This window comes from Oncorhynchus nerka, unplaced genomic scaffold (assembly GCF_034236695.1).
Source record: "Oncorhynchus nerka isolate Pitt River unplaced genomic scaffold, Oner_Uvic_2.0 unplaced_scaffold_1651, whole genome shotgun sequence".
NCBI classification, from domain to species: Eukaryota; Metazoa; Chordata; class Actinopteri; order Salmoniformes; family Salmonidae; genus Oncorhynchus; species Oncorhynchus nerka.
In genome coordinates, this window is record NW_027039666.1 from 9,423 (window position 1) to 22,964 (window position 13,542).

At 46.4% G+C, this 13,542-nt stretch overlaps 1 protein-coding gene and 1 long non-coding RNA gene across 2 annotated transcripts; both read left to right on the top strand.

The window, feature by feature from the left end:
• The first annotated feature begins 573 nt into the window (after positions 1 to 573).
• Positions 574 to 3,710, top strand: LOC135568170 (putative mediator of RNA polymerase II transcription subunit 26). The gene is made up of 4 exons (XM_065015153.1): positions 574 to 664; positions 896 to 3,290; positions 3,371 to 3,405; positions 3,489 to 3,710. Exons 2-3 carry the CDS (start codon positions 1,318 to 1,320, stop codon positions 3,378 to 3,380), a joined length of 1,983 nt encoding a protein of 660 aa, XP_064871225.1. The 5' UTR covers positions 574 to 664; positions 896 to 1,317; the 3' UTR covers positions 3,381 to 3,405; positions 3,489 to 3,710.
• A 5,800-nt stretch (positions 3,711 to 9,510) lies between these two features.
• Positions 9,511 to 9,935, top strand: LOC135568176 (uncharacterized). The gene is made up of 3 exons (XR_010462522.1): positions 9,511 to 9,603; positions 9,690 to 9,748; positions 9,854 to 9,935. It is a non-coding gene; the product is annotated as an uncharacterized LOC135568176 (long non-coding RNA).
• The last annotated feature ends 3,607 nt before the right edge of the window (positions 9,936 to 13,542 follow it).

Here is a 13,542-nt window from a genome sequence, read left to right on the forward strand (position 1 = left end):
AACTCATTCCATGGAGGGCCTAGTGTCTGTAGGTTTTTGTTTTTTCCTTTCAATTAAGACCTAGACAACTACCGTAGGTGAGGGGAGTAATTAGTGGTCTTAATTCAGCAATCAAGGACAAGGAAGGAGCAAAAATCCCACAGACACTCGGCCCTCCTTGTAATGAGTTTGAAGCGTGCTTTAGAGTAAGGGCTGTCAAACCTGTCAGGAACTCAATTAGAGAATCAACCACACCTGAGTAAATTTCTGAATTCCAAATCAACCCCTAGCCCCTACACCTACCACTTAGTCACTTATGGGCATCAGATAGGTTATAGCAATATGGTAATTGCATCACCTTGCATTCTGATAGGGTGGATGCAATTGTTGCCATATTGCTTATACCTATTCAATCATTTCTGATGCACAGAAGTGTTTAGGCCAGGGTGTAGGATTTAGGTGTCAATTTGGAATTAGGAATCAAATGTACTTCAGGGGCTTACAGCTGTCCTTAATTAGCCAATGACATTAGAAGGGTCTGGGATTTGTTTAAAAGGAGCAACCAAAAAAGCCTGCCAGATACAGCATAAGGGATATTATGCTAGGGCTTATACCAGCCATTAGTTCTGATTACTGGGGAGCTTTTGAGGCGCAAAATGGCCGTGATGATTGGAATCGCTTTCAGGTAGGTTTTTAAAAGTATTGCTCTAGTTTGTTTCCCTTGTCCTTCAGGTGTTACAGGTAGCTGTGTTTATAACAGACTTTTTTTTAAGAGTTTCTTGGCTTTGTTGCCTGCTATTTGGCGGGATACCATGTTCCACATCAAGTGAGTTTCTACCCGTTAATTTCAAGTAGCAGTTGTGGTACCAATAACTTCAAAGGCTGGCATTTTACATTTTTTCTTTATCTAACCTAGGTGATGGGTATCCTGCACCAGATTCTGATGCAACATGGCTCTATACAGGCCCACATGGGTCTAAAGGGTATGGTAATTACAACTCTCCAACAGCTCAATTGCAAGCGCAGCTGACCGAAGAGCAACAAACATCTGGCAGCCATCCTGCAAAAGCAACTGGCCCCCATGCCCCAGGCACCTCAGAAAATGTATCCAACTCAAATGCCCCAGCAGGAAAAGCAACCGGCCGCCATGACCCAACAGCAGACGCTACCGGCCAGTTATCCTAAGCAGCCTCAAGAAGTGTTGTATCCAGCTCAAATGCCCCAGAAGCAACCAGTTACTGAACTTCAGCATCAGAAGGAACAGGCCTCCATACCCCAGCTACGTCAGCAAGTGTGGTATCGAGTCCAAATCCTCCGCAGCGGACGGAACTGACCACCATGCCCCAGAAGCAACCGGCTCCAATACCTATACCGCAGAAACAACCAACAGCTATGCCCCAGAAAGCATGGTATCCAGCTCAAATGCAGCAGAAGCAACCGGCCACCATGCACCAGCAAGTGTGGCATCCAGCTCAATTGCCCCAGCAGCAAAAGCAACCGGCTACTGAACCTCAGCAGCAGAAGGAACCGGCCTCCACAACCCAGCAACCTCGGCAAGTGTTGCATCCAGCTCAAATGCTGCTGAAGCAACTGACTGCCATGCCCCAGCAAGTGTGGTATCCAGCTAAGCACCAGAAGCAACTGGCCACTGATCCTCAGGAGCAGATTGAACTGACCGCCATGCCCCAGCAACCTCAGCAAGTGTGGTATCCAGCTCAAATGCCCCAGAAGCAACCAACCGCTGAACCTCAGTGGCATCCAGCCAAATTTCCCCAGGAGCAACCCGTCCCTATGCGTCAACTGCAGAAGGAACTGACCGCCATTCCACCACAACTGTGGCAATCCGCTCAAATTCCCCAGCAGCATAAGCAACCGACTGCCAAGCTTCAGCAAGTGTGGCAACTGGCCCCCATTCCCCAGCAGCCTCATGACGTGTGGTATCCAGCTAAAATGGTCCAGAAGCAACAAGCAGCTGCAACTCTGCGGCAGAAGGAACTGACCACCATGCCTCAAGAGTGGCATCCAGCTCAATATCCCCAGCAGCAGAAGCAACCAGCCCTAATGCTTTTACCGCAGAAGGAACTGACCGCCATACACCAGGAACCTCAGCAAGTGTGGTATTCAGCTAAAATGCCCCAGAACCAACCAACCACTGAACCCCAGCAGCAGAAGCAACCGACCGCCTTGGCCCAGCAAGTGTGGTCTCCAGCTCAAATGCCTCGGCAGCAAAAGCAACCAGCTACTGAACCTCAGCAGCAGAAGGAACCGGCCACCATGCCCCAGCAAGCATGGTATCCAGCTCAAAAGCCCCAGCTGCAGAAGCAACCGGCTGCTAAACCTCGGCGGCAGAAGGAACTGACCGCCATGCCCCCGCAAGTATGGCATCCAGCTCAAATGCCTCAGCAGCAAAAGCAACCAGCTACTGAACCTCGGCAGCAAATTGAACCGACCGCCATGCCCCAGCCACCTCAGCAATTGTGGCATCCAGATCAATTTCTCCAGGAGCAGAAGCAACCATTCACTATGCATCTACCGCAGAAGGAACTGACCGCCAATCCACCACAACTGTGGCAATCCGCTCAAATGCCCCAGCAGCATAAGCAACCGGCTGCCATGCTTCAGCAAGTGTGTCATCGGGCACAGAAGCAACCGGCCCCTATGCCCCAGCAGCCTCACGACGTGTGGTATCCAGCTAAAATGGCCCAGAAGCAAGTCGCTGCGGTGACCGCCATGCCGCATACGCATCAGCAAGTATGGCATCCAGCTGAATTTCCCCAGCAGCAGAAGCAACCGGCCTCCACGCCTCTACCGCAGAAGCAAATGACCGACGTGCCTCAGCAAGAGTGGCAACCAGCTCAAATACCGCAGAAGCAACCGGCTGCTGAACCGCAGCAGAACGAACCGGCCACCATACCCCAGCAAGTGGGGTATCCAGCTCAAATGTCCCAGCAGCGGAAGCAACACACTGCCATGCCACAGCACCAACTGACCCCCATGCCTCAGCAATTATGGCATGTAGCACAAATGCCCCAGAAGCAACTGGCCCCAATGTCTCAGCAGAATCACTACGAAAGCACTGAAGATGGTGCCTCTAGTAGCACTCAGGCCAGCATCGTTGAACAGTCGGGTGTCATCCCAATCTATTCCTACAGTTCCAAATCGCACTACGAGAATGGCAGGACTGTATTCTCCCTAACCCGCTACACTCCTAGGGAGGCTATGCCTGTTGACAGTGGAAATGCTCCCAAGGACAGTTTTGTTCGTACTGGTGCACCAAGCGTATATCCATCACTAGTGAAGGATTCTGCAAGGTAATGGTTCACTTTAACCTGCTCTGAACTTTGCTCTCTAAATTTGAAGTCCTTTGTACTAACCATATATCTTTCAACAGGAAAATGTAATGGATTCATCCTCTAGAAGCTAATGGTGAGAATTGTTTTTGACATTGTTTTTGACTTAATATTCTGTGTTGCTGACACTGCATTTCTTCCTGCTTTTGTTTCGACCAGGAAGTCTGGTGCTCTTGCTACTCTAGCATGAGGGAGTACATGAACAGTTCTAATTTCAAAAATGCCTGGTGTCTTTGAAATAATGGTTCTCATGTCCATTGCTTGCTAATTGAGAACAGGTGGTGTGCAGTCTGTAGTAAAAATGACTGTTCAGTTAATTCTTTGGTTTTCTAATCTTTTACCTTTGCTACTTGTTGTTCAAAATAAAAGCTTGGGTCTACATTTGTCAAGGGGTGAGTTGTCAGACATTCTTCATATGTTCTTACTTTAGATGTAGGCATGCATTGTATACAGTGAGACTGTCTTCAACCTCAGTAAGCTAGCATATAGGGAATGGTTTTTTTATGGTCAAACCATGGCTGATTTAGCTACTAGAATTGAGTGACCATTTGGTTTCAAACTTGCATTTGGCCTTATACTATAGTCCATACCACACATGGCAAAGAGTCAAATCAGTTTAGGAGTGTCTGTTCCATATCTAGCTGACTGAAATGTTATTTTGGATGCTTCAACCCCTGTTGGCACATCTACCTCCATACTTCTGTTTGTATGGGTTACCTGTCTTACAATTGTGGGGTCATAGAGGGAAACGTAACTATGTTCGGGAGTCAATTTCCCATAATGGTCAGTTTGTAGGCCAAACCGTTCTGAAGCTATAGATGTTTTTGAGACTGCATTTTTGGGGGTGTCTGACCAACACCACTGTAGCTCGGCCCCTGTCCACCGCAGATGCGAAAGGGCGACAGGCGGATGCAGTGGATTGAGACGCAGCCCATTCAATGTTCTAGCTTCAACTGGATTTTGACTGCCTCAATATTCACCTGTAGCCCATTCCTACTAGTCCATTTATTGTACCACAGGCTCCTATAGAATGGATTTGGTGTATTTGATTTTTACAATGCCTGGAACGCTTTAACCGATCAATCAACAAATATATTCTGTACAGACTGTCTTTAAACATGCACATTTTCTTAACCAATTAGCAATCGAACTGCGTAGTATGAGAATTAGGCCCTTAAATGGATCCATTAAGTTCCAAAGAGGAAGCTGGTAGGCACTAACATGATAGTTTAGCTAGCATAAGATGTCATCCAGGACTTTCGGACAACTTGACATATTTGCCTGTTGTAGTTGACTCTGTTTGGCCAGACTCATGAACATGAATGAAATTGTATATGCATTGAATTTTCTACAAGAAGTTACACTTTGCTGTTGGACACTCTTGTCTAGCGTACGTCAACAGACAACTTCATTTAATTTGTCACAGTATGGAATTTGTGGACACGATCTCAATGTGTGTGCAACCTTTGTGCACAACACATTTCTACCGGACCCCTGAGGTTGCCCCTGCAAAAGCCCCTGGCAGGAACTTCATTAGCCTGCATTAAAAAGTGCACTTGATTAAGCTCACCCAGTGCAATGGATAGTTAGATTTCCCTCTATAAAACCATTGAATTGGTCCACGATCCTCTAGACCCAAATTGCTACAGACAAATCTATCCTACCCTGCCTATCTAAGGTCTTTGAAAGCCAAGTCAGCAAACATATTACCGACCATTTAGAATCCCACCGTACCTTCTCCGCTATGCAATCTGTTTTCAGAGCTGGTCATGGGTGCACCTCAGCCATGTTCACTACGCGCTGTGGTTGGTTTCCTCTTCCAGATTTTACAGGTAGCTGTGTTTTAACTGACTAGGATAAAGAACATTTTTAATATTCCTTGGATTTGTTGCCTGTTAATTGGAGGGATAACCTGCTATCCTCCACCTAAAGGTGTGTTTGTATAGCACAAAGTAATTCAGTTAAAATAACACTTTGTATAGTGCCAATAACTTTATTAAATGATGGCATTTTACTATGCTGAATTATCTTGGTTCCTAGGTACTTATCGATATAAAAAGACACCAGCTCCTATTCTAAAGCAACAAAAGGAACCGGCTCCTATGCCCCAGCAAGAAGGCCTCCCCTCCCGAGTGGTGCAGCGGTCTAAGGCACTGCATCGCAGCGCTAGAGGCGTCGCTACAGACCCGGGTTCAATCAGGGCTGTATCACAAATGGCTGTGATCGGGAGTCCCATAGGGCAGCGCGCAATTGGCCCAGCGTCGTCCGGGTTAGGGAGGGTTTGACCGGTGGGCTTTACAAGTAGCCGGTCACTGTAAATAAGAATTTGTTCTTAACTGACTTGCCTAGTTAAAGAAACTAAACTGTCTCTTGTGTCCCAGCAACAAAAGGAACCGGCTCCCATGCCGCCTCGGCAGAAGCAACCAGCTACAATGTCTCAGCAATTGTGGTGGCTAGCGCAGATATCTTCGGTGAAGCAACCAGCTGCTGTGCCTCAGCAGCTGAAGCGACCAACTGCCATGCAACAGAAGCCTTAGCAAGTGAGGCACCCAGCCCAAATTTACCCAGCAGCAGAAGCAACTGGCCCCCATTCCTCAGCAAGTGTGACATCTGGTTTAAATGCCCCAGCAACAAAAGCAACCGGCCACTGAGACTCGGCGTCAGACGCAACCGACCGAAATGCCTTTGCAAGTGTGGAGTCCAGCTTGAATGCAGCAGAAGCAACCGGCCCCCATTCCTCAGCAAGTGTGGCATCCTGCTCAAATGCCGCAGAAGCAACTAGATTACTTGTTGGTTATTACTGCATTGTCGGAACTAGAAGCACAAGCATTTCGCTACACTCGCATTAACATCTGCTAACCATGTGTATGTGACAAATAACATTTGATTTGATTTGATTTGGATTTGCATAGTGCCAACTGACGTTTGGTGGAGGAATAATGGTCTGGGGCTGTTTTTGGTGGCTTGGGCAAGACCGCTTTGTTCCAGTGAATGGAAATCTTAACGCTGTAGCGTACAGTAACATTCTAGACAATTCTGTGGTTCCAACTGTGGCAACAGTTTGGGGGAAGGCCCTTTGCCATTTCAGCATGACAATGCCCCTGTGCACAACGCAAGGTCCATACAAAAACAATTTGGTGTGGAATAATTTGATGGGCCTGCGAAGAGCCGTGACCTCAACCCTATCGAACACCTTTGGGATGAATTGGAACGCCGACTGCGAGCCAGGCCTAATCAATCAACATCAGTTTCTGACCTCATTAATGCTGTTGCGGCTGATTTTTATTTTTATATACCTTTAACTAGGCAAGTCAACAACAAATTCTTATTTTCAACGACGGCCTAGGAACAGTGGGTTAACTGCCTGTCCAGACTTATTCATCAACCTTAGTCTGAGCCTTAGGGAGAGTACTAAGCTAACATAAGGAATTGTTTTAAAGGTTCAACCATGATCAATTAGCTGCATGAATCTTTGGGACACTTTAGCTATCAACATTTTATCGCAATGTTTTGATAAAATATAGAATTTTGCCTTTGCTACCATAGCCCACAGAAACACATTGAATAACACCTTTTCATTAATGGAAAAGTTTTGTAGTCTATCCATTATCTTGGTGATGGCACATATTTAACCCTTTATGTATGTTGGCACAACTACCTCCATACTTCCATTAGTTTGTATGGGTTACCTTCAGATGAGTACGTGAAACTTGTTGGGGTCGTAGAGCAAAACGGAACCATGTTTGTGAGTCTCCCCTTTCCATAGTGGTCATAATAGTTTGTAGGCCAAACCGTTCAGACGCCACAGACGCTTTCGTGAGAAGATGGAGTTCAGTTATGTCACATGGTCTGACAAACTCAGCTGTAGCTCGGCCCCGTACACCAGATGCGGAAGGGCGACATGGGCAGGCGGATAAAGTGGATTAAGATGCAGCCCATGCAAAAACCTGATATTTCTAGCTTAAATGTATAGATTTTTGTTATTGTTTCCTATATTGATTCACATGAGCGTCAATAGGTTTTTAACCTATAGCTCATTCTTCCTGCAAGTGCATTAATCGATCCACAGGGTCTTAAAAAGTGGATTCAGTGTACTTTGATCTTTACAATGCCTGGAACGGTTTAACCTATCAATAAACAAAGATATTCCCAAACAGACAACAGAACGTCAATAAAGCCTCCTTCACTCATGTTGCCAAACACCCTCGTAAAACTGACTATCCTACCGATCCTTGACTTCAGTGATGTCATTTACAAAATAGCCTCCAACACTCTACTCAGACTGCATCCAATTTGCTATCACAGTGCCATCCGTTTTGTCACCAAAGGCCCATATACTACCAACCACTGCGACCTGTATGCTCTAGTTGGCTGGTCCTCGCTACATATTTGTCGCCAAACCCACTGGCTCCAGGTCATCTATAAGTCTTTGCTAGGTATAGCTCCGCCTTATCTCAACTCACTGGTCACCATAGCAACACCCAACCCTAGCACGCGCTCCAGCAGGTATATTTCACTGGTCATCCCCAAAGCCAACACCTCCTTTGGCCACCTTTCCTTCCAGTTCTCTGCTGCCAATGACTGGAACGAATTGCAAAAATCACTGAAATTGGAGACTTATGTCTCCCTCACTAACTTTAAGCATCGGCTGTCAGAGCAGCTTACCGATCGCTGCAGCTGTACACAGCCCATCTGTAAATAGCCCATCCAACCAACTACCTACCTCATCTCCATGTTTGTTTTTGTTTATCTGGTATTTTGCACACCAGTATTTCAACTTGCACATCCTCATCTGCACATATATCACCCCAGTGTAAATTGCTAAATTGTAATTACTTTGTCACTATTGGCCTATTTATTGCCGTACTTCCTTACTTCATTTGCACACACTGTATAAAGATTTTTCTATTGTGTTATTGACTGTACGTTTGTTTATCCCATGTGTATCCGTGTGGTTGTTTTTGTCTCACTGCTTTGCTTTATCTTGGCCAGGTCGCAGTTGTAAATGAGAACTTGTTCTCAACTGGCCTAACTGGTTAAATAATGGCGAAATAAAAAAATAAGAACAAGTCAATTTTTCTAAACCAAGTATTGTTGGTGAAATCATCTAACTACATAGTATGAGAACTCAGACCTTAAATGGATCCATTTAAGTTCCAATGATGAAGCCGGCAAGGCACTAGCAGGGAAGCTTAGCTAGCATAATGTGTCACATGGAACTCATTTCACAAACATTGACACAAATGAGCACAATTGCCTGCTGTAGTCGACTGCCTGTTTGGCCAAAGACTCATGACACGGGATGAAATTGTATATGCATTCTTTGTGAGACACAGAGTAGGTGAACGGATGATCTCCGCATGTCTGGTTCCCACCATGAAGCATGGAGGACTAGGTGTGATGGTGTGGGGGTGCTTTGCTGGTGACATGGTCTGTGATTTATTTAGAATTCAAGGTACAATGGCTACCACACTATTCTGTAGCTATACGCTATCCCATCTGGTTTGCGCTTAGTGGGACTATTGTTTGTTTTTCAATAGGACAAATGACCCAACACATCGCCAGGCTGTGTAAGGTCTATTTGGCCAAGAAGGAGAGTGATGGAGGGCTGCATCAGATGACCTGGCCTCCACAATCACCCGACCTCAACCCAATTGAGATGGTTTGGCATGAGTTGGACCATAGAGTGAAGGAAAAGCAGCCAACAAGTGCTCAGCACATGTTCGAACTCCTTCAAGACTGTTGAAAAAGCATTTCAGATGAAGCTGGTTGAGAGAATGCCAAGAGTGTGCAAAGCTGTCATCAAGGCAAAGTGAGGCTACTTTGAAAAATCTAAAATATATTTTTGCACAACACACTTCTACCGGACGACTGAGGGTGCACCTGCAAAAGCCCCTGGCAGGATCTTAGTTAGCATGAAATAAGGGTGCACTTGATTAAGCTCACCCAGTGCACTGGGTAGGTAGAGTTCACTCTTTGAAACCATTGGTTTGTCCATGAATGCGCAAACCCTTAAGCACACCAGCTGAATGAAATCAAGCGCACCTAATCTCAATTGGGAAATTGGACCAATGGAAATTATGTTCAGTGGCTTGCAGATGTACCTAATTAACCAGCCAGATTAGAAGGGTCTAGGATTCCTTTGTAAGGCGCAGCAAAAAGACAATCAGATACAATATCAGGGATCTTCTGGTAAGGCTTCTGGCTACCATTAGTTCTGAATACTGAGGATTTGAGGAGAAAAAATGGCTGTGAGTTTTGAAATGTCTTTGAGGTAAGTTGTACGGCTCTAGTTTGATTCCCTTGTCTTCCATGTTTTAAAGGTATTTAACTGACTAGGATGTTTTTGTTTTTATTTAGAATTACTTGGATTTGTTGCCTGCTAATTGGAGGGATAACCTGTTATCCTCCACCTAAAGGTGTGTTTTGTTCTGCACATATAATTCAGTAAAAGTAACACTGTATAAATAGCAGAACTTCAAATGATGGCATTTTACAATTTGAAACTTTCTTTTCTTTCGTAGGTAATTATAGATATATTCCCCAAAATCAATTAAAAGGAATTGGCCACAATGCAGCGGTAGCTACCGGATCCGTGCCTCGGCAGGTGAAGCAGCCACCAGTAATGCCACTGCAAGCGTCACGACTGGCCCAAATACCTTAGGTGGAGCAACTGGAAGCAACTCACAATGCTTCATCAAGCGCCACCCCAAATGCCTTAGGTGAAGCAACTGGCCATGGTGCCTCAAGCAACTGGACACAGTCACCCACAATGCCTCATCAAGCGCCACCCACAAATGCCTTAGGTGAAGCAACTGGCCCAAATACCTTAGCTGAAGCAACTGGCCACAATGCTTCATCAAGCGCCACGACTGGCCCAAATACCTTAGCTGAAGCAACTGGTGCTTCATCAAGCACCACGACTGGCCCAAATGCCTTAGGTGAAGCAACTGGCCATGGTGCCTCTGTAGTGGAAGCAACTGGACACAGTGCCATGCCAGCGGCCACCCATAATGCCTCGGAAGCGGCCACCCACAATGCTTCATCAAGCGTAACGACTGGCCTAAATACCTTAGGTGAAGCAACTGGCCACAATGCTTCATCAAGCGCCACGACTGGCCCAAATGCCTTAGGTGAAGCAACTGGCCATGGTTCCTCTGTAGTGGAAGCAACTGGACACAGTGCCATGCCAGCGGCCACCCATAATGCCTCGGAAGCGGCCACCCACAATGCTTCATCAAGCGTAACGACTGGCCTAAATACCTTAGCTGAAGCAACTGGCCACAATGCTTCATCAAGCGCCACGACTGGCCCAAATGCCTTAGGTGAAGCAACTGGCCATGGTGCTGGCTAGTAGTGCAACTGGACACAGTGCCATGCCAGCAACCACCATAATGCCTCGAAGCGGCCACCCACAATGCTTCATCAAGTGTGGCAACTGGCCTAAATACCTTAGCTGAAGCAACTGGCCACAATGCTTCATCAAGCGCCACGACTGGCCCAAATGCCTTAGGTGAAGCAACTGGCCATGGTGCCTCGGTAGTGGAAGCAACTGGACACAGTGCCATGCCAGCGGCCACCCATAATGCCTCGGAAGCGGCCACCCACAATGCTTCATCAAGCGTAACGACTGGCCTAAATACCTTAGCTGAAGCAACTGGCCACAATGCTTCATCAAGCGCCACGACTGGCCCAAATGCCTTAGTGAAGCAACTGGCCATGGTGCCTCAGTGGAAGCAACTGGACACAGTGCCATGCCAGCGGCCACCCATAATGCCTCGGAAGCGGCCACCCATAATGCTTCATCATGCGTAACGACTGGCCTAAATACCTTAGGTAAGTCAAGTGGCCTCATCAAATCTGGTTCAAATGCCTCTCGGAAGCGCCCTTGCCTCCTGCGGAGCCACAGGCGCCCTTGCCTCTGCAAGCCACAGGCGCCCTTGCCTCGCGGAAGCCACAGGCGCCCTTGCCTCGGCGGAAGCCACAGGCGCCCTTGCCTCGGCGGAAGCCACAGGCGCCCTTGCCTCGGCGGAAGCCACAGGCGCCCTTGCCTCGGCGGAAGCCACAGGCGCCCTTGCCTCGGCGGAAGCCACAGGCGCCCTTGCCTCGGCGGAAGCCACAGGCGCCCTTGCCTCGGCGGAAGCCACAGGCGCCCTTGCCTCGGCGGAAGCCACAGGCCTTGAACAGGAGGGCCAACTCCTCAAGCAACATGGATTTGGGTCTGATTGTGACAATGAAAGCACACAATGTCTCAGCTCCAGCAGCGTTCAAGGCAGCATCGTTGAATAGTCAGTTCTCATCCCAATATATTTACAACTCTGTGTATGAGAATGGCAAAACTGTCTACTCCCAAACCTGCCACACCACTGGGGAGGTTATACCATTTTGATAGCGGAGATACTCTCAAGGACTGTAGTGACGTTGTCATCTCTGAACCAAGCATATCCCCACCTGCTAAAAACTCACAACCTGCTAAAGGAACCCTGCCACAAGGGAAGTCTACTGGGATGTAATGTGCAACTTTTACTCTCGCCTGCACTTTGCGTTCTGATTTAGAAATCATTTGTACTAATCATCTATCAACAGAATTGCAATGGTAGATTCATCCTTTAGATGACAAATCCAAGTTGTTGCTGACACTTTCTTTAAGCTTCCACTGTATGCTTTTGCGTCGGCCAGGGAGATGCTGCTGCTCATGCTACCCTGCATTACTTGTAAAACAATAAAATATTGTACCTTTTTAAGTACTTCCTTGTGTTTTGAAATACTGTGTGTTTAATGTCTACCTTTGGCTAGCTAGTTGAGAACCGTGTTGGTTGCCAGTGCAATTTGTAGTAAAAGGGAATGTTCCTATTCTTTTGGATTTGAAATATATAATTTATTTTTTTATCTTTGCTGCTCGTTGACAAATCCCAAGATTGGCTCTACGTTAAAGCCACTGACCATCAATATCCCGTTCGGGATACTGAAGTATTTATTTTGTGTTGACATGTAAACATCTAATCCTGTTTTACAAAAACCTGAGAACGCTTGTACCCCGGAGATGGGCTACTGTGGCATGTAACCCTCAATTCTGTTTTTGTGGTGAAACGGAGCCTGCGCATACATCTCATGGTTGTCTGACTGTCAAATTCATTTAAAGTGGGCTACTTGCTCAGTTTGATCCACCATAACTGAGCTTAACGGCTACTTTCACCCCTAATTTAGACAAGTTTCTGCTTACTTCCTTTAGGTAGGCCATTTGTCAACTATATTTTAATACATGCAGCTTCTCTTCTGTCATAACTTGTTGCCCCAGAAGACTAAATTAGTGCTCACAAATGTCTTACGTTGATAGAATAAATGCATTAGTAATCTAAACGGGTAAAATGATTTAAGGACCAGGTAGCATGCTAGAACACAGTGGAAACATTGGTCCTGTGCCAAATGTCATTTTGACAGATTTTAAGGAAATGGAATGCCGAGAATGGTAACTTCAGTTAGTCTTGGGTGTGTATTGAATGTGATTGAAATGCTGTCTGCTTGCAAAAGTGTCAAAGATGACACATTACATGTGCATTTTCCCCGAGAGAGGCTGATAGAAATATTTATCCACTCCTGTTCCCAAGACAATTGAAAGATTCATTTTTATCATTTCACTGCAACTGAAGTTAATATAAACTCTGCAAAAAAATAAGAAACGTCCTCACTGTCAACTGTTTATTTCCAGCAAACTTTAACATGTAAATATTTGTATGAACATAAGATTCTACAACTGAGACAAACTGAACAAGTTCCACAGACAGACATGACTAACAGAAATGGAATTTTGTCCCTGAACAAAGGCGGAGTCAAAATCAAAAGTAACAGTATCTGGTGTGGCCACCTGCTGCATTAAGTACTGCCGTGCATCTCATGGACTGCACCAGATTTGCCCGTTCTTGCTGTGAGATGTTACCCCACTCTTCCACCAAGGCACCTGCCAGTTCCCGGAGATTTCTGGGGGAATTACCTAGCCCTCACCCTCCGATCCAACTGGTCCCAGATGTGCTCAATGGGATTGGGATCTGGGCTTTTTCGCCTGCCATGACAGAACACTGACATTCCTGTCTTGCAGGAAATCACGAGCAGTATGACTGGTGGCATTGTCATGCTGGAGGGTCATGTCAGGATGAGCCTGCAGGAAGGGTACCACATAAGGGAGGAGGATGTCTTCCCTGTAACACACAGTGTT